The 22,008-nt window shown below is 32.1% G+C and overlaps 3 protein-coding genes across 3 annotated transcripts; all 3 read right to left on the minus strand.

Annotated features, from left to right (window-relative positions):
* Window positions 1-145: 145 nt before the first annotated feature.
* Window positions 146-1,416, minus strand: LOC123225368 (probable carboxylesterase 120). Its single transcript, XM_044649301.1, has one exon. The coding sequence runs from the start codon at window positions 1,354-1,356 to the stop codon at window positions 361-363; it is 996 nt and encodes a 331-aa protein (XP_044505236.1). The 5' UTR covers window positions 1,357-1,416; the 3' UTR covers window positions 146-360.
* Window positions 1,417-5,851: 4,435 nt separating this feature from the next.
* Window positions 5,852-6,998, minus strand: LOC123225429 (carboxylesterase 1-like). The gene has a single exon (XM_044649370.1). It carries the CDS (start codon window positions 6,955-6,957, stop codon window positions 5,962-5,964), a length of 996 nt encoding a protein of 331 aa, XP_044505305.1. The 5' UTR covers window positions 6,958-6,998; the 3' UTR covers window positions 5,852-5,961.
* Window positions 6,999-15,836: 8,838 nt separating this feature from the next.
* On the minus strand, window positions 15,837-19,368 carry LOC123225665. Its single transcript, XM_044649771.1, has 4 exons — window positions 18,294-19,368; window positions 17,812-18,213; window positions 17,685-17,732; window positions 15,837-17,570 (listed from the first exon to the last, which is right to left on the minus strand). Exons 1-4 carry the CDS (start codon window positions 19,366-19,368, stop codon window positions 16,132-16,134), a joined length of 2,964 nt encoding a protein of 987 aa, XP_044505706.1. The 3' UTR covers window positions 15,837-16,131.
* Between the last annotated feature and the right edge of the window lie 2,640 nt (window positions 19,369-22,008).

Here is a 22,008-nt window from a genome sequence, read left to right on the forward strand (position 1 = left end):
ATTGTGTGGAACTGAATTTGATTACATTTGCCTAAACTTGGTCCACGGGCTATGTTTGACACGGTGCGTAAAATTATGACCAGGGGTATGTTTTTTCCAGCAAGTCAAGCCGTCCCACCTGGCCTGTTGGCCATGTCTAGAAACGTCAACAAAACTCATACAATATTATTAAATAAAATTTACGAAGGAAATTACAACAGGAAGCGCCTTATTATTGGATCTCACTAATAATACTTTGACTCCTGAATCGTTGAAGACTCAACGGTGCCGGAAACGTTACTCTAGGCCAGACCTAAAAATATTTTATTTTTATTGAAAGCGAACATGACAAATCCCTAGTTAAGCAACAAGATCCTTGACTCACTGCTGAGCCATGGCTGAAGTTACGAAATCTTTCATGATAACAGGCACGGCCGTACGTTTTTCAGGTTCAAGAAGATCAATTCCATGATAACCTCCTTCATCATAATGACTTTTTACCTGTAACGCCTTTTGCTCCATCATCTTCACCATCTCAATCTGACGATCAATCATTGGGTCCCCTGTAGTCGCCGTGATCAACACCTTCCATCCATGTTGCTTAATTCGATCTAACAAATCCGACCCACCACCCATCGTTAGATTGCAATACTCATGATCACGGTCAGCACCGTGGGGCAATGATAATTCCCACATTAAATCACTAAGGCAAACCGGAAAATTTTGATTATTCATCAACCTTAGCTCAGACTCCGTCCTCTTCACCCCACCGATGAAGGGTTGCTGCAGTATCAGCCCTTTGATCTTAAATGGCAAAAGGTCTTCAACTTGTGCTGCTACACGCAGTCCTATATGATACGCCAAGTTCGCACCTGCGCTTATCCCCATTAAGAAACATGAAGAGAAATCAGCGTGTTTTGTTAACAGCTCGTCTTGGGTAGTTTTGATCCAGTTTAATGCTTCCATGGAGTCATCATACGCCGCTGGAAGACGGTACTCCGGGGCAAGCCTGTACTGGACGGAGACAACTACAGCAGGATATTCAAGCGCCACGTTTGAGCAAAATTCGTGGAAAATACTGTCATCAACACTTCCCAGAACGAAGCCTCCGCCGTGATAGTAAACAATGAGAGGAAGCTTTCTGGTGGAGGAAGAATCGATTGCTTCACGGGGAAGAAATATGCGAATCCAGGTGTTGTTTGAACTGTTGATGGGGACGTCTTTGAAAAAAACTCGAGGATCGAGGTCTTCACCGGCTATGGGCTTCAAAAAATATTCGTTGTTATTGCGAGTGACAGTGCCGTCGGGACTGCGGGAGAAAGGAATGAATTGGTAGGGATCAATGGTCGGAGATGTTGAGGTAGTTTCAGCTGCCATTTTAAATAAGTTGTTCTTGAATCTGGGGTTTACATATTCAATGGTAGAGCTTTTATATATATATATATAAGGGCTATTTCTTATCAAGTTTAGGTATGTTATCAAAGTCATATTTGTAAAATTTGAAAAATAAAAAATCTTATTCACCCGTTTAAAATCTCAATTATGATTATAGATAAAATCATTATTTAATAAAAAATTGTAACTTAAGTTTTCTTTTTTACCCCTTTCAATTTAAAAATCTCACAATCTCCCCCTTCCCCCCCCGCCCCCCTCCCCCCACCTCATTTGAAGTTTGAAAAATCAAAATTTTTCTTTTAGAGTTTGCAAACCGTCATTGGAGACGACAATTTCCGACCTCGTTGGCTTGCCCTTCCGGCTTAAATCTCTCTGTCAATCATATCTCAGTCATCAATAAAACATATTTTCTTCCACAAAGATGAATAATCTTCATTGGAGTGTTTTCGTTTCAGATGAAAATAACTATTAGAGGTCTCAGACAAAAACGACGTGACCATTTGAGATCTTTGATTGTGGTCTTCGTTTCAAACGAAAAAGAAATCATCTTCGTTCGAGACAAAGATAATCTAATAAAGATAATTTTGTCTTTGTTGAAGAAAATAAGTTTCGTCGGTAGTTAAGATACGATCGACAGAAAAAATTAAATTGAAAGAAAAAGCTAACAAAGTTGAAGATAGTGAAGGTTGTTTATAAACCTTTGGAAAAAAATTTTGATTTTTTAAAATTTTAGATAAAAAAATTATAATATTTTCAAACTAAGAGGTGTATAAATAATAAAATTTTAATTTTTTAATTAAATAATATATTTACTCTTAATTTTAACTAAAATTGTTACCGCATAGATGGTTGACAGCTATAGTTTTGTAATTATGTAACATTGTTGCAGCAGCGTGACCTCGACGGAATTAGGAACGTACAAAATCTGAATTAGGATTAGTCTAACGTTGTACAACATAGAAAGATTTTTCTCCGCCAAGGTTTGAAGGAAATACTATTCCAACCCGCTAAATGCAAGAACTATAAATACAATCTAAAACTCGACTCGGTTGGAAAAAATTATAATGGTAGTAGGGCAAATTACCATTTTGTCCTTTCCCTTCTCAAAATTTGTAATAGAATAAAAACAAATAAAATTTTTTATTATCAGAGCACTAAACCGCACCGAACATATATGATTTTATTCTAATTAGAAAAGTCTAATTTTGGCGGCTAGAATTGCACCCAAAGGTGTAATTATGTTAGTTGCACATTCTTGGCGCAATTGTGACAATTGCTATATTGAAATTTCTTTGTCTTATGCAATTTTGTTTGTCAGAATTATACATTTTTAGTTACAATTTGAATACAATTGTCTTTTAAAAATTTGTGATTTGACTGAAATTATACCAAATGAGATTCAATATGGCAAAGTCACACTTTTAATGTGATTATGATCACCAAACAACATTATATAGTTGGTAATATCACATTAAAAAAATGTGATTCGATCGAATCATAAAAAATCATGTGTTTTTGTTATGATTCCAATAAATTATTAATGATCTTTTTAAGGATAAAACGGTAATTTTGTAAAAATGAAATAATTAGGGGTCATCACTTGCTATAAATGTATAGTAAACGTGTATATTAAGGGAAATGCCTTTTTTCTTTCCATATTTATCAAATTCAAAAAATAAAATAACAAGAATGCCACCAAATTTGACTCAATAGTTTGAATTTCAAAACTTAAAAAAATAACAAAACCTTACCTCTTTTAATCTTCTTTTTTACTATCTTTTGGGTGAGATTTGGTTATCAAATTAGGTGTATAAGTTCAGTTAAGCTACTTGAGAGTAGCTTAGACTCAACTTGACTAACTCAAATTGAGCTCAAGTGTGAGGATGATCGATTTGGAGGGTTGGCGAGCTAATAATTCGGTTTAAATAAAATATTAATATATCGTATTGAAAATTGTCATCTATATCACAGTAGCAAGGAATTGTAGTTGGGCATTGTGGGCCAAGAAATTAGCCTTTCTTCAAAACCCAGAGGCAACGGCCAAGGGGCTCTTACAGAATGAAAGGGGAGATTATTATAACTTAATTTTTTACATTTTTACACAATGTGAGGTTATTTGGAAAAGGTGAAATAAAGAGTCCCACCCAAGGTTTAGTGTAAACCCACTCACCTCTACTAACTTTTAAAAACCTAAATACTTACTTGTTTATTAGTTTTAACTATTACAATCAGAAGTAAAAACGTCATTTAAAGATTTTTATTTTAACAAAGAAAAAGTTATTTCTTTTTCCCTCTTAATTTTAAAAACTAATCAATTTCCCCCTAGTTTAATTTTTAAAAACTAATCACCTCAATTATATATGATTTTTAAGGTGTTATATTTTAGAATGAATAATTACCTTTTTCAGACTTTGAAATATTATACTTACACTTCAAAATTTTATTCCATCTTTCTAATGATTGTTCTTGCCAACGTTTCTCTTCGATGACATTTTCCCTCCCTCCCCAATGGTTTCCAAGCATGAAACCATTGAAAATTTGATTGAAATGATCAAATTTTTGGGCATGGAGCTTCCTAAAACGATAACAAATCGTGATGAAGATTGGCAAGAAATGTCGATCTTCGGGAGATGCCAATCTAAGTTTCCCAAAGACCAAGGGTGTCTAAGATCAACATTTTATGTCGATCTTCGTCACAATTCGTCGTCGTTTTAAGAAGCTCCACGTGCAAAATCAGGCCATTTTGGCCTATTTTGATGGTTGTTCACGATAGAAAAAGTTACAATTGATATCGGTGGTCATTCATGACAGAAGAAGAAAGTTGACTGACACCGCATAAGGAAAGTAAAAGAGAAACCCTAAAGACTAAATTATCACTTTTTAAACTTAGATAAGAAAAAATTTATTTGTTTTTTAATCTAAGAGAGAAAATGTGATAAAGTTTTAATTTTTTTAATTTTTTAAAACTAAGTAATGATTTTATTCTTAATTGTAACAATTAAAATTAATAAATAAATAGTATTTAAGTTTTTATAAGTTAACCAGAATGAGTTTAGATTTATACTAAAACTTGGGTGGGAATAAATTATTTGGCCTTTGGCAAAAATATAGATTTGAATTACTCATGTAAATTACATGCAAATTAAATTATATAATAGAAAACATCAGACACGGAAACGGATTGTGTGGAACTGAATTTCATGATATTTGTCCAAACTTGGTCCACGGGCCATGTTTGACACGGTGCATAAAATTATGACCAGGGGTATGTTTTTTCCATCAAGTCAAGCCGTGCCACCTGGCCTGTTCGCCATGTCTAGAAAACGTCAACAAAACTCATACAATATTATTGAATAAAATTTACGAAGGAAATTACAACAGGAAGCGCCTTATTATTGGATCTCACTAATAATACTTGGGAAATTGAAATTTTTACCCGTATTTGGGTCTACATATATATTTATATCATATTTTTTATATTTTAAATATTTTTATCATTTTATAGGATATGATGCGTAAATTACCCTTATCTTCAACCTTGAAAAACTAAAACTAAATTTTCAGTATTACTTACTTTTAATACACTGTAGAGAGAGAAAATATATAAATATTTAGCATCAATATTTAAAACAAAATTTATATTTATGTGTACTTGATGTTAAATATGCAAAGAATACATCAATATATATATATATATATATATATATATATATATATATATATATATATATATATATATATATATATTTGAAGAATCAAAACAAAAATGAATTACAGAATCTTGCAGAGAAAATTTTGCAAAAGTACGAGAGAATAATTTTTATTACAGACGCATAAGAGAATAATTTTTATTGTAGAAAAATCTTACAGAGAATTATTAGTATAATAATTTTAAAAATAAAAAAATTATTAAAAAATTAATTTTGACTAAAAAGATTTAAAAGAGAGGGTTGACGGTAAAAATTTAAGAGGTTGGAAAAAATTAAAGGGTTGACGTGACGTTAACGCCAACACCAACAATTTTTATTTTAGAAGGGTTGGCGTCTTCTTTTTATTTTTTAAAAGGTTGGCCGCCAACCTTTTTAATAGCCAACCCTTTTTCTTTTTTTTTTTTCCAGTTTTTTTTTTAATTAAACATGAATATATTATATTTATTTTATTTTCATCTCTCTCTTATGTTCAAATTGAATATTTTATAATAGATTTTATTGTTTAATCACATGTCTTTTTTTATTAATATTTTATTTTATCTTTTTAATGTTGCAATGATTCCTTCCTCAGTTGAGAGAGGAAGTTGTACAGAAAGTTGCAAAGAAAAAGTGATTTTTTGCATAAAAGATTAAAGAGGAGTATTTTAAAAAAATAAATTACTATTATGATATATTTATATAAACTTTAAAATGGGTAGTATATATGCACGATAAAAAGAAAAAGATTAAAATTTTCAATTTCCCATAATAGTTTGACTCTTGAATCGTTGAAGACTCAACAGTGCCGGAAACGTTACTCCAGGCAAGACCTAAAAATATTTTATTTTTATTGAAAGCGAACATGACAAGTCCCTAATTAAGCAACAAGATCCTTGACTCACTGCTGAGCCATGGCTGAAGTTACGAAATCTTTCATGATAACAGGTATGGCCGTACGTTTTTCAGGTTCACGAAGATCAATTCCATGATAACCTCCTTCATCAAAATGACTTTTTACCTGTAACCCCTTTTGCTCCATCATCTTCACCATCTCAATCTGACGATCAATCATTGGGTCCCCTGTAGTCGCCGTGATCAACACCTTCCATCCATGTTGCTTAATTCGATCTAACAAATCCGATCCACCACCCATCGTTAGATTGCAATACTCATGATCACGGTCAGCACCGTGTGGCAATGATAATTCCCATATTAAATCACAAAGGCAAACCGGAAAATTTTGATTATTCATCAACCTTAGCTCAGACTCCGTCCTCTTCACCCCGCCGATGAAGGGTTGCTGCAGTATCAGCCCTTTGATCTTAAATGGCAAAAGGTCTTCAACTTGTGCTGCTACACGCAGTCCTATATGATACGCCAAGTTCGCACCTGCGCTTGGCCCCATTAAGAAACATGAAGAGAAATCAGCGTGTTTTGTTAACAGCTCGTCTTGGGTAGTTTTGATCCAGTTTAATGCTTCCATGGAGTCATCATACGCCGCTGGAAGACGGTACTCCGGGGCAAGCCTGTACTGGACGGAGACAACTACAGCAGGATATTCAAGCGCCACGTTTGAGCAAAATTCGTGGAAAATACTGTCATTAACACTTCCCAGAACGAAGCCTCCGCCGTGATAGTAAACAATGAGAGGAAGCTTTCTGGTGGAGGAAGAATCGATTGCTTCACGGGGAAGAAATATGCGAATCCAGGTGTTGTTTGAACTGTTAATGGGGACGTCTTTGAAAAAAACTCGAGGATCAAGGTCTTCACCGGCTATGGGCTTCAAGAAAATTATGTTGTTATTGCGAGTGACAGTGCCGTCAGGACTGCGGGAGAAAGGAAGGAATTGGTAGGGATCAATGGTCGGAGATGTTGAGGTAGTTTCAGCTGCCATTTTAAATAAGTTGTTCTTGAATATGGGGTTTACATATTCAATGGTAGAGCTTTCATATATATATATATATATATATATATATATATACACAGCTGAAGGACTATTTTTTATCCAAGTTTAGGTATATTCTCAAAGTGAGTTTGAAAAATAATAACTCTTACTCACTCATTTAATATCTCAGTTATGGTTATAAGTAAAATTATTATTTAATAAAAAATTTTAAAAAACTAAAGTTTTCTTATTTTACCCTTCTCAATTTGAAAACTCACAATCTCCCCCCTCCCTCTACTTGAACTTTGAAAAATCAAAATTTTTTCTTTAGAGTTTACAAACCATCATTGAGGATTGCAATTTCCGACCTCGTTGGCTTACCCTTTTGACTTCAATCTTCCCGTCAATCATATTTCAATCACAAATAAAACTTATTTTCTTTTACAAAGACAAAATCATCTTCGTCAGAGTGTTTTTATTTCATACGAAGACAATTATCAAATGTCTTAGACGAAGACGATGTGGTTGTTTGAGATCTCTGACTGTGGTTTTCGTCTCAAAAGAAGAAAAAATCATTTTCATTTGAGACAAATATAATTTTGTCTTTGTCAAAGGAAATAGGTTTCATCGATGGTTAGTATGTAATCGACATAAAGAATTAAACTGGAAGAAAAAGCTAACACAAGTGAAGACAACAAAGATTGTTTATAAACTTTGGAAAATATATTTTTTTTAAAATTTTAGGTAAAAATTTATAATATTTTCAAATTAAGAGAAGTTGAAATAATAAAATTTTAGTTTTTTAATTAAATAATATTCTTCTTCTTAACCTAATTAAAATTTTTATCGGATTAGATGGTTGACAGCTATAGATTTGTAATTATGTAATCATTGATGCAGCCGCGTGGATCTCAACGGAACTAGAAACGTAAAAAACTTTCAAAATTTAATTGGGTGCGTTTTTTAAAACTTAAGAAATTCATAAGTCAACTCTTTCTGTCGTTATAGAACGAATCCAGGTAACATAGTACAAATTAACTTCAAGATCTGAATTAGGATTAGTCGAACGTTGTACAAATAGACGAATTCTCGCCGCCCAAGGTTTGATGAAACTACAATGCCAACCCCGTAAATGCAAAAACTATAAATACAATCTAAAACTCGACTCGGTTGGAAAAAATATAATGGTCGTACGAAAAATTACCATTTTGTCCTTTCCCTTCACAAAATTTGTAAAAGAATAAAAACAAATACAATTTTTTATTATCAGGACACTAAACCGCACCAAACGTATATGATTTTATTTTAATTAGAAAAGTCTAATTTTGGCGGCTAGAATTGCACCCAAAGGTGTAATTATGTTAGACTGCACATTCTTGGCGCAATTGTGATAATTGCTGTATTGAAATTTCTTTGTCTTATGCAATTTTGTTTGTCAGAATTATACATTTTTAGTTACAATTTGAATGCAATTACATTTGAAAATGTGTGATTTAACTAAAATTATACCAAATGAGGTTCAATATGGCAAAGTCGCACTTTCAATGTGATTCTGACCACCAAACAACATTATATGGTTGGTAAAATCACATTAAAAAAGTGTGATTCGATCGAATCACAAGAGATTATGTGTTTTTGCTATGATTCAAATAAATTATTGTTTTATTCTTTTAAGAATAAAACAATAATTTTATAAAAATGAAATAATTAGGGGTCATCACTCGCTATAAATGTATAGTAAAAGCGTATATTAAGGGAAATGCCTTTTTTCTTTCCATATTTATCAAATTCAAAAAATAGAATAACAAGAATGCCACCAAATTTGACTCAATAGTTTGAATTTCAAAACTTAAAAAAATAACAAAAGCTTATCTCTTTTAATCCTCTTTTTTACTATCTTTTGGGTGAGATTTGGTTACCAAATTAGGTGTATAAGTTCAGTTGAGCTACTTGAGAGTAGCTCCGACTCAACTTGACTAACTCAAATTGAGCTCAAGTGTGAGGATGATTGATTTGGAGGGCTTGCGAGCTAATAATTTGATTTGAATAAAATATTAATAAACTCTTAAGTGTTAAATCTGACACTTACCCCAGTAAAATATATTTTCATTATTTTGAAGGTAGAAGAGTAATTGATAAATATATATTAAATTATAAAATTTAAATATAAATATACAATTTGGAAAGTTAAAATATAAATTTTTTAGATGAGTTCAAGTCAACTAAATCTATCTCAGGCTCGAGCTCAAATCAAGATCTTATCAACTTGGCAAGCTGAAACGAAAGTTAATCGAGTCAAGTCAGGTACCACCTTGCTCAAGATTAAACAAATATTCTAATATTTATGAATAAAGTTTCAATTAAATTAATAAAAATAATGAAAAATTTTACAATATAGAAATATGAATTAAATTAGAAACTTATATTTTAAAAAATCTAAAAACATTGTCTACGAATGGGTGAGATTTTGGAATTAAACTTTGTTCTCTCTAAAGGCGAGCAAGAAATTAAATTTGTTAGCTTTCATTTTAGGTCAAACGACTATTGTTCACCCAAGGTTTGATGAAATGACAAGTTTTCACGTATTAAGTTTCAAAAAATAAGATTCTCACATGTCATCTATTTTCAATAATGAATTTTGTTAAATAAAGAGACAAAAATATCATTTTGCATAAAAATTCTATTATAATTTTCTTTTCAAAATACCGAATGTTTGTAGGTGACATGTAATTTTTAAAAATTTTAATAATGTTAATTAAATTTTTAAGGGTTTTGAATACTCAAAAAAGTTTGGGGGTGTTTTAAACTTTAAAAATTTTATTATGTTTCTTAAGAGTTTTACAAGTAATAGTTTAAAAAAAAAAAAACTAAACAAAATATATTATTTAAAAACTGGTTGGAGTTTTAATAATTTTTTAAGGGTATGAGGATTAAATTTTTAAACTGGTAATAATATATATAATTTTTAATATTTATATTAAATATTAATAATAATTTTATAATTCTAATTAAAAAAATTACTTTTAATTTAATTAAATAGAACTTATTAATGGAAATGAATTACAATTAAAATTTTGGTTTTCGAAACCAAAATATGTAAATTTGATGTGCCGTCAAACATTAGAAAATAGTCAATTTATCTTTATTTACGATGATCATGATCAATTAAACATTCATTTAATATATCTAATTAATATATATAATTAATAAAAGGCTAAGAGAGTATTTTTCATAAGTTTTAATGCAAAAACAAATATATATTTATAAGATTTAAAAAATTTAAATATTATCTATAGATTAACTATTGTTAAAATTTTTTATTAATGTTAAAAACAAAATTGTTATTTTATCAATAATATTAAAAAAAATATTTTTATCTCATTTTTTTTTTAAGTTTATAAAAACTCATATTTCACCCTCAACCTTAACTTTAAAAAGTAACTTCCCCCTCCTAAAAAATCCTTATGGTTTGCTACAAATTCTGATGCAATAACGATGACAGTCAATTATTTTTGATGTCAATTGGTCTTCAGTGTGTCTTCCTCTACTGGCGCCAACAATACCAAACAAAGGTGATGAAGCTTTGACAGTGACGAAGCCCGAAGATGAAGAGACTTTATTAAATCAACTTCGGATGATGAGAATCCGTCTTGTTTTTTGTCGATTTAGCTTTCGATCTAGAAAACTGTTGACGAAGACCCATTCTTTAGCCACAAACACGACAAATTCTCGTCATCTGAAATCAATTTGATGATGCCTCTTTATCTTTGGGTTTTGTCAAATTTCGTCTAGTGTTAGCAACAACAATAAAGGGAGATACATACAAAGTCGATCGACGTTAGAATCAATTGGTCTCCACTGTTGCTATCGCCATCGTTGAAGTTTACAACAAACCTTATGATTTTGGAAGGGGTAAGTTACTTTTTAAAGTTAAGGCTTTGGAGAAATACGAGTTTTCAAACCCAAAAAGAAAATAAAATAATTATATATATTTTAATATTATTAATAAAATGACGATTTTACTCTTTATCCTAACAAAAAAAATTTAATAATAGTTGAATCATAAATAAGTATTTAAATTTTTTAAATTTCATAAATATATATTTATTTTTACATTAAAATTTAAAATGGGAAATAGTTCTTTGCATTTATTAAAATATATTTAAACACTTAAAGAAAATGCCAGCTTTACAACGGTGCTAATAAATGAGTGTTGACTACATTGGCTTTATGCGTGCATTCTTGCCTTGATAAGTCTGAAGCATACTTAGATTGACTTAGGATCAACCCTGCCTCTAACCTTACAGTCTCAAATCCCAAAAAATAACTCAGTTCACCAAATCTTTTCAAAGAGAATTGAGTATCCAATTCTAAAACTAGATTATTATTGAACTGAGCATCTGTACCTAATAGGAGTCTGTCATCAACATACACCAACAAAAAAAATTTTTACTTGACCAGTTTTAGATATGGTAATCATAATATGAAAAGAATTACTGGTTTGGTCAAGTGTGATGTGTTGAAGATCGGATACGGCAGCCTGACCTGATATAGGTTTTTCTGAATCATGATGGCGAATTATGGGCTGTTTTGGTATGACAGGCTGATCAGATAGTGTTGAAGTTTTTTTAGGAATTGTATCAAGTTGCTGGGATAGGTTATTGTTATCAACAAGCTTTATTGCTAAAGAATTTTTATGTATTGACGTATCTTCAGACAGAGGCAACATCTCCTTTAAGTGGACAGTGGAATAAGTATCATTAAGACTGATGGTTTATAAAGAGATATGAATGTTATCAACTGAGGTAGAGACAAACGGTGGACAAGGACCATCTGTGTGAGATTTAAGAAGTAATGAAGGTCTAGGTACAGACTGTTGAACTATTGTGACTTTTTTAGAAGGTACTGGAGATAAATTGAGAAATTCTAGATGTGAATTTTTAACGAGAGAATATGATGAGGAGCAATCAAGTATGACTCTATCAGGACATTGTTGCTCTAATGTAAACTGACTATTTAGAAATAAAACCTGTTGAATGTTAGGACTGGCACATGCTGAAATCTAACACTTGTTGAAATGTACACCCTCCCAAATGAACTTGAAACATATATACCCTTTATGAATTGGAATGTATCCTAAAACTACACACCTTTGTGAATGAAAATCAGTTTTATGCCTATTGTAAGATCCAAGAAAATGATAACGTGCACATCCAAAGACCTTTAAAAACATATAATTCGGCTTATGTCCAAAAAGCATTTGAAAAGATGATTTCTAATTAAGAACAAGTGTAGGTAATCTGTTTATAAGAAAGACTGAAGCCTGAAAAACTTCCCACCAAAAATTAATAGGCATTCTTGCTTGTGAGAGTAAAACTAGACCCATCTCCACTACATGCGTATGTTTTCTCTAAGTTTTCCCATTCTATCGATGAGTATGAGGGTAAGGATATCTAAAATCTATGTTATGCTCTTTTAAATATAGAACAAAGCTTATCAATTCTCCATCCTAATCACTATGAAACATTTTTATTCTCCTATGAACTGATTTTCAACTAATTTGTGATTTTTAATGAAAACTTCTTTAGCTTCAGACTTAGTTCTAGTATAGTCATCAAGACAAAATACATATTATCTGAACCCTTCACTTGTACTAATAGGGGCTGGTTCCTATACACCAATTCTAAAGGGGCAAATGTTTTTGACAACGAAATAGGAAAATTATTTGCTTATGTTTTCCATGCAAGCAGTCAGAACAAACAATTTCTTTATTGACAATTCCAGATTCAAGTCTCTACGCAACAATTTGAGCACTTGAGTCCTAGGATATCCTAGTCTCTTGTGCCAAGCAAAATCATCAACTTTAGAGCTATGAAAAAAAACCTTTTCTTGCATTGTATCTTTAGAAATTACAGTTAGAAACATTTAAAACTGGAAACTTATTTGCAAAAGGATATTTACATGCAAAAGATTGCAAAACAACACTTGATATGAAACTGACTGGAGCATAAAACTGATAAAGTCCATTCCTAAGTATCCTTTGGAGTAGAATTGTCTTGGAGTCTTTGTCCTTCACAAGATAACGTTTAGAATCAAATTTGACTATGACATTATTATCTTGTGTGAGTTTAGATTTGCTGAGTAAGTGTTTTTTTGTGATTTTAGGATCACAAAAAATATTTTTTAGATGTAAAAACTTATTTGAAAATAAGAAGGTAGAGATTTTGTACCCGTGTGAGGCATGTCTAGACATTCTACATTGCCTACTTAGAGTTGTTGCTTACCCCTATAGGTTGATTTTACATAAAGTGGGTTCATACTAGAGATAACATGGTCAGTAGCTCCTGAATCCATGTACCAACTAGTATTTGCAACAATTAAAGGATTGGCTACGGAAGTGTGAGATGTTTGTTGAGCAAAATTAGTAGTGTTTGGATTGGGTAAAGTATAAAAGGGTGCTAATTTATGGTTATGTAAATGGTATAGTATCTTAGCTGAGGGATTTTATGTTTCATTAGTCTGTCCAATGGGATAAGACTTTGATATACAAGGCTTATGAACCTGTCTAGATGGAAATTGGCCTCTGACTGACTCATGAACTGCTGGTTCAACACCATGACTTTGAGAGTTATCAATGGAGGTGATATTAAATCTATGGTAACATTTCATAGCTACATGACTTGCCTTCCCACAAAGTTGACATATTATTCTAGGTTTGGCAAAATTTTCTGCCTCTTCCTCTTCCAGCTTGATTACATCCTACAAAATTGTTCCTAGCCACTCTTTGATCTATCTCATGAATTCCAGTATCTATGATTTCTGGAGTTTCATACTTCTCATTCACACTTTTATCATTTACACTCATAGTACTATATAATCCCATGACAGATACACTTTTACCAAAATTGTTTGATCAATATCTCACAGGCTGGGTCATAGGATGGTTCCTCACTCCATTTGCTACAGTTGTCATTCCCCCTTGTACATATCAAACAGATACCCTTGACTATTATTAATCCTTTGTTCATACCTTTGCAATAGAGACTTAACATCAGCCAAATTAACTTTCTCGACCCATTGAATCTAGCTTATCCAGTATGAGAGCCATGACTGGATCAAATCCTGGTCCTAGACCATTAATCACCAAATTTATCAACTCTTCTTCACTCATATCCTCTCCACTTCTAACCAGGACGTCAAACACCTCCATCATATGCCTAATGTATTCATGTACACTCAATGACCCTTTTTTCAAGGTTTGTGAGTAGTTTTCAATTGCATCACCCGGATCTTTGACTCAGAGATAAAACAAGTTTGAAGTGACTCCCATAGAGATTTGCATAGTATTAGTCTGTTTTAGTAAAAGTTGCAAAGATACCTTAAGTATTCTGCTCAAGCGTACAGGGCAAAGATGATTGATCAACCATTTCAGACGTCTATCTATGGCTTTGATGCCGTAACAACGTCCTCCAAGAAACGAATTTCAACACAACAAGAAGAAAGAACAAGAAATTGAAGAGATCTCCGTTGAAATAGTCAAATCATGTATCATATTGTATATTGAAAATACTCAAATTGTGTATCATATTGTATATCAAAAACATAATTTTTTATATTATATATCGTATCGTATGATATAACTTTTAAAAAATAAAATAATAAAAAAATCAAATTAGCAGACATCATTTTAAAAAATATTATAAATATTTTAAAAAACTTAAAACTTTTTATATACACTTTTGTTATATAATTATTTTTTTAAAATATATTATTCCGATAAACAATATATATCGTAATATAAAATATTTATTATATCATAAAATATATTTATTATATTATATTAATTTAACATATTCTATAATACATATCATTTTTTCTGATAGAATACTAACAAAAAGAAATAAATGAATTTAACATAGGGATATTAATTAAAATAGGCAAAATTTTATCCGCTTAAACCTTTTTAGGCAAACCTACAGTCATTTTACTTTTATAAACAAATTTATTTGTAATTCCAAAAATACCCTCCCAACCCTGTAAGTGTCACACAGGGTGCGTGCGGAGTGCGTGGGTGCGTGCGGTGCTCGCGATACGTATGAATGCGCGCACCCTCATATATATATATATTAAATAATATAATATTTAAATAATATAATAAATATATATTAAATATTATAATATAATATATATTATATTATATATTTTAAATATTATATTATATTATTTAATTATATATATATAAAACAAAATATAGTGCGTCAATGCGTGCACTCTGCACTGTTTCTTTTATATATATATATATATATATATATATATATATATATATATATAATATTTAAAAAAATATAAAAAAATATATATAATAATATAATATATATTTAAAAATTATTATTATTATTCATATATATTATATTAAATATTATAATATTTAATATAATATATATATAAATAATAATAATAATTTTTAAATATATATTATATTATTATATATATATTTTAAATATTATATTATTTAATTATATATATAAAAAAACAAAACATAGTGCATGCAGTGCGAGGGTGTGTGCACTCTGCACGTACTTCGCGCACTCTCGCACTTCTCACGCACCTACACACTCATGCATTCTATACGACTCTTAACATTCCACATACAGAATGATTGAAAATGAAATAATAAGTCAGAAGATATTTTTAGAGTTACAAAAAAATTTATTTATAAAAATAAAACTGTTATACGTTTACCTAAAAATATTTAAACAAAATTTTTTTTATCTATTTTAATTAATATTCTCGTTAATAATTATAATAATAATAAAAAGAAAACATCAATAAACATAGTCGGTGCAACATGCACTAAAGCTACCCATCATCAATAAACAATAAAAAGCTGCTGTCACGACACAGTAAACGTGCATATCTACCAAACAATAACTTGGAAGAAAAATACTGTTACATGTCAGTGACTTTTGAATTAATTTAATGTGACACACAGACACTAACTATTGTACTTTGCAAACCCAAGACGCCGCCCATCAGCAGCAGCCGCCATTTCTTTTAACCTTCAAAATCAATCGCATAATCCTGCATCCCTCCTTAAATTCTAAGGTATTAAAACTGCAATCTAATATCAATATTATATAAATGTTTTTCTCTATATCTATATATCAATATTTATCAGTCATTTCAATAAGGCGCAGTGGAGGTGGCTGACAGAGACGACTGCATCTGAAGCAGGTGGTGGTAGCAGTCGGCGGCGGTTATTCGCAGCTCCGGGTTCTGCTCCAAACATCTGTTTTGCAACTCTCTAAGCGTTTTAGGCACATTGCTAAGTCCACAGGTTTTCACCAAGTGTCCCACGCCCCAAACGTCAACCTTCACTCCATGCAATCCTCTCCCCATTTCCGGAGCGTGTCTCCCACGTGCCTCCACTCCCACCGCCCCATGTGGGTACATCTGTGGTGCCCCCACCGCCTCGTCGAACCCACAAACGAACCACTCGTTTTCTCTATCGGTTTTTCTCATTACTTTGTCCCAACTCAGGTCCCTGTGCATAAAAGATAAGTCATGTAATGCAACCAAGGCTTTGGTCACATACTTGAGCGCCTCGACGAGTTGGTCACAATTTGTGGGCTTAAATTTGCATCCTCTAGGCTTAAACACTAATGCCAAATCTTTCTCCGAGGACCGGTACATGCTCTCGGCATGTGGAATCCGGTGGTCTAGGAAATCGTATGTTTCTTTCACCGCTGCCCATTTTCTCTTGCTTGAGAAAAATCTTGTTACTGTGTTTGGTGTCACTTCAATGACATTTCCATCGCCCATATCGATTCTTTCAAAATCACTGTAAGGATATTGCTTGTAATTGCATCCATTGTTGCTGTTTACGCAGCGATCAGCTAGCAATTGCAAGAGGCCTGCGATTCTATAACATGGGATGAGGGCTTTTAGTCTCTCAACGGGTGAAGAGAGGTCTAGTGAGTATAAATCAGTTCTAATGATTCGGTCTTGTGATCGGCTCAAGGCACAGAAGGTTACGATGTAGCCAACTGCATAGTAACCAAGTATGTAAGGGAGATCCGTGAAAGTCCATAATAGCTTCTCAACGACTGAAGATGAGGGGTCAAGCTGAGCTTCTCGTAATTGATCAGCTTCTTCTCCTCGCCATAAACAATAATTTCTAAGAAAACCTGTCAAGTTTGGCCACTGATCCTGCAATGGTTCAGCTGATGACGAAGAAGGTTTTCGTACACAAACCATTTCAACAGAACAAAACTTTGACACAACCCTATTAATACAATCATCCCAAAGGCCAATGAAAGAGTCTCTGCTAGTCGCAGTGCCCACACTGAGGCTGGAGTTATTTCGTATAAGTGGGCTTAAAATATCATATGTAATAGCCCTACAATCTAATAATTCAGCTGAAGCACAGAAGAAAAGCTCTTTGCCTTGTGGTAAGTCTCTATAGACATCTTTTCGAAGGGGGAAACGTAATTCCTCTGGTGGTGGTTCTTGTAAATGCCATGAAAGCTCGAACAAGGTCGGTAGTGTTGTTGGTGGAACTCGCAGGCAGCCCACGTAGTAGTCAGTTGGGTCTTGATGCTCCCATGGAGATGGAGGAATTGCTAAATGAAAGAAAACCACAAGAACGTGTATATATCACTCTTCTCACGTAGGTATGATGAAGACGGCCACAGTACATTGCTTGTATATTAAAACTGTTAAAACATAAGACTTACATCTGATGGAGTGTTCTGCGAGCGGAAGCTGAACTCTTTCAATGAAACCTGTCACAAAATTAGAGAGAGAATGTGAAAGATAAAGATTCCTAGACTCAACAAAATAGGATAACGAACGTATTTGTACCCGAAGCAGAAGGTGAGGAAAACTTTCTTCTGCCGAAGACTTTGACTTGTTGTCCGGGAAGAAATCTATCTACAGAATAACCTCTAAGAGAACCATCTTCGAATGCTTCCATGTTGCAAGCAACCATTGTCTCATCAATGAAAGTAAGCTCATCTGCATTAAGAAAGCTAGATCCTTGAAGTCTGATTCTACCTTTGTGGTGCTCTCCTTCTTCAGCCCACAAACTCACTGATTCCTCCCAAGTCATTCTTATTTTCCCAATTCTTCGAAGTTCCTTGGAGGACGAAGATGAAGTAGGAATATTACCCATGTCTATTGGAGACTCAAACCCTAGCAAACTCCCTCTACCACCATGAAAGAAAGCTTCAGTTCCACTTGTCATCACTAGTTGCTTTGCTCTCGCTAAGGAAAAAAAATTCTGGTTAGAGAGAACAAAACAAGGTTAAAAAAAATCATAATAAGGAAATTTATAAAAAAAATACCGGAGAGCGAGATGTCATCTTCTTTGAAAGGAAGGGGAGGAAGAACTCTGGTACTAGCAACAATTGTGCTAGCATCATCAGCTGAAACAACAGCAGAAGCCTCTCTGCTCTGAGGCGTTCTCATTCGAGAACCCATGAACTGAGATAACTCTTCAAAGACTTCTTCGTCAAAAGAAGCTGGCAATCTGTGTTGCTTCCTCTCATAAGGAGAGAGTCTAAAATAACTCTTACCAGCTCGTTCTCGTTCACCACCTCTTTCCCACTCATAAACTTTTCTAAATTCCCCCAGCATGTTATCCCACTTAGTCCCGGCAGTTTTAGCATCTCTGTTGACGCCATGTCTTTGCAAGAACTCCGCAACTTCTCTATCTTTATCGGCTCTAGTTTTTCCTCTTGTTGCTTGAACCGGCATCTCGCTGCTGCTAGTGATGTGGACACTCTCTGGTTGATCAATTCTAGAAGATAAGCCAGACCCGTTTGATCCACCTTGATACTGAAACTTCCAAGCCTTAGCCAGCCACAACATCTCGTTTGGTTTCCAAACTGGGCTCACATATTTTCCTTTTCTGAACTGGGGTTGTAATCGTTCACCTTCTGGTTTGTTTGCCTCTTGACCAGAGGCTGCAGAGAGAGAAGGTATGGGAGAGTGTGGAGGAGAGGAGGTTGTTTCGGATGATGAAGCTACAGTTGTGTGAGCTTGAGCCTGATTTTGTAGATTTGCAGGGTTTGTGGTTGGCGATAGGGCTGATTCTTTGCTCAGCATGGCCATTTGAGTTGTTTGTTTTTGTTGTTGAGATGAAGGTGGTAAAAGCTTCCATTGACTACTATTATATCTTTGTCTCTTGGGATTCACAGAATCAAATTGTTGTTCAAACGGAGTGGGAGTCGCACCAATTGGGACATAAAGAGGTGAAGAGATGAACGGAGGTCCGGCTAACCCAACAGGCGGTGGTTGTTGAAGTTGAAGTTGCCCTTTTTCTGTCGACTCCTCAAGTGGGTTGTTCGGAGAAGATGAGAGCTGTTGCGGCTGCGGTTGAGTTTGCTTCTTGGTTGTATCTCCTTTGATGTCACCCATCTCGAATGTTTTCTTAAAAAGACTTTTGTACTTTAGTGAAAACCCAGCCAAGGATCCAGAACAGGAAGAAGAAACACAGTTGCACTTGAACTATCTTGTTTGTGGCTTGTAGTTTCGGCTTTGTAGTCTTGCTGTAATTCTACAAGGGTGTTGAGTTCGGGACTTTACCGTACATTTTGTTCGCGTAATTTTTTAATTAAAAAATTAATAGATTATTTAAAAGAATATTATTGTTATATTTAATTAAAATATATAAATATAAATAATTATTTTATTTAATCTGTTTTAATAAAAAAATATTGAAGAGGTGTTAGTTGAACATATTTAAAGATTTTTTTGATAATTTATTTTTTATTATTAATATTATATAATAAACTAAATATAATAATGTATAAAGTATTAAAATAATTTTTGAATCCTGTCAACTAAAGGTGTTTTTAGAATATTTTTATTATAGATATATTAATAATTTGTATTTAATAATTTTTTAGATAAAATTTTTTATACTAATATTTTATTTTCGGTAATAAAAATTAAATTATCATAACAAACACACTTTAAGACAAGGTTTTCAAAATCGGATCAGACCATGAATCGGTATTATAGTCGGTTACTGTTTAACATAAAACCGTTATAATGTTAATTTCGGATTGGACCACGGTCAAACTGTTATTTTGCGTCTGAACCGTGGTCCAACCGGTCAAAGCGGTTCCTGATTCAGAAGTTGTGTATGAAAGCAACAGTTTTATTTCTTTCCTCCTATACCCTGTTCTTTGCATTGCACGCAGCTTCTGAACTGAAAATCGCTTTGATGGTATTAATATTTTAGAGTAATTATATTTAATGATTTTTAAATAAGATAATACTTTAAGATTATATATTATATATTAGTACATAAATCATGCTCATTAATGGTATAAATAGTCTTAAAAAAAAAGTACATGTTTATATACAATTAAAAATTATCCTTGGAGACAATGCTCGTCACATCACATCTTACCCTTTAAAAATTAAGAAAACAACACAAAATTGCTTTCTTTCAGTTGGATGAAATGCATTCAAGTATGAAAGACAACAAACTTGAGAATGAGACCCTCACTACTCTTAAACATATTCCTATTTTATCTCATTCTGATCAAATTTAATTCTTATTTGATATAATTTTAATTGAGTCTGATTTTGATATATTGATATATTATTTATGATTTTTTTTATTTCATAAGATTAGTATTCTAGTTTAGTTATTTGTTGTTTTCCTATTTTATGAAATTATGATTCTAGTTTAATTATTTATTATTTAACCTACTTTATAGAATTATAATTTTAGTTTAGATTACATTGTAATATTATATATTGTATAATATTTCGTCAATATTCATTACAAACCCAATTCATAATTTTTACATAGTATTGGAACAGTAAAATCCTCTTATTCCCTTTAGATTTTAAAATTGCCCTTTCTGCTTTAGTCTCGTTTTCTTTAGCTTTAAAAGTTGACTCTTTGCCCTCACCCTATGGTTTCATATTATTATCCTAGCTAATAAATACTCATATTATTTATGTTTTTATATTATTCACATATTAAACATGTTCAAAAAAATTTTTGAACCTAAAACGTATTAAATACGTATTTTATGTTATTCTCGTATTAAACGCAAATTATACACTATATTTTTATCATATTTTTGAATTTTTGACAAAATTTAAAGTATAAAATTGTCCCTTCTATTCTCAATTATTTATGAAAATGTCATTATTATTTAAAAAAAACTCAACAACATTTTTTCTTAATATTTAGCTCTAATTTTGCCTTTTTTTTCCCTTGTGGCCTATGTAAAGATTCACTTTGATCTAAAGTTTGAAATTTAAACTAATTAATTCGTTCATTTTTCTCAACTGACTTGTATGTTACTTATTGTATAAAAAATTTTGATTATGTGTTATGTTATATTAGATTAAATTATTAATTAAATACTTTATATTTGAATTGTTATATTAATTTTTAATAGAAAATTCGTGAAAAGTACTAAAATTATATGATATAACCATATTTTTAAAAACATATTATTGATAATGTGTTGTATTAAATTCGTATATATATGTTTTTTACTTTTTTTATATGCAAATTTTAGGGCCCTTTTTTTATAAATGTATTTCCTATTATTCGTTGCATTATATCCCGTTTAATTCGCATATCGTTTTTCCCATTTCCATATTGACTAACTAGGATTATTATATTTTGCTTGTTTACAACCACCCCCCTCAACTTTTGAAAATTTCCTATTCACCCAAACGCTTTCAACATTTTATACGACACACTTCTCTTTCTTCTCTAGCACACTTCCTCTTTTGTCTTTGGCAGACATTCTTCACCTAAGACTATGTTTGCATTAGCCTAGACTTGTTTTATAGCACTCACGCTCTTTTTTTATGCCATCGTGATGTGACGTTTCCTCTCTCTCATCATCATCGTGAATCCCTATCTCTTCTGATTTCATAGAGATTTTGCCTAGCGTTCGAGTTAGTCGTTTGTGTTCTTTTGTCAATAACAACATCACTCATTGTTACATGATTCTGATTATCCTTTTGCACGAAATATCCTTTATTTTTATTGTGATTTCTTTGTCAAACCATCCTCCA

The sequence above is a fragment of the Mangifera indica genome, chromosome 9, assembly GCF_011075055.1.
Source record: "Mangifera indica cultivar Alphonso chromosome 9, CATAS_Mindica_2.1, whole genome shotgun sequence".
NCBI classification, from domain to species: domain Eukaryota; kingdom Viridiplantae; phylum Streptophyta; class Magnoliopsida; order Sapindales; family Anacardiaceae; genus Mangifera; species Mangifera indica.

What these genes read in the sequence shown, in the direction of transcription:
- LOC123225368 (XM_044649301.1), bottom strand. Translation starts at nt 1,356, where the DNA reads ATGGCAGCTGAAACTACCTCAACATCTCCGACCATTGATCCCTACCAA.
- LOC123225429 (XM_044649370.1), bottom strand. Translation starts at nt 6,957, where the DNA reads ATGGCAGCTGAAACTACCTCAACATCTCCGACCATTGATCCCTACCAA.
- LOC123225665 (XM_044649771.1), bottom strand. Translation starts at nt 19,368, where the DNA reads ATGGGTGACATCAAAGGAGATACAACCAAGAAGCAAACTCAACCGCAG. An exon ending in TTCCTCACCTTCTGCTTCGG is followed by an intron (nt 17,733 to 17,811) that starts GTACAAATACGT and finishes ATTTTGTGACAG; the next exon opens with GTTTCATTGAAAGAGTTCAG. An exon ending in CGCAGAACACTCCATCAGAT is followed by an intron (nt 17,571 to 17,684) that starts GTAAGTCTTATG and finishes TCTTTCATTTAG; the next exon opens with CAATTCCTCCATCTCCATGG.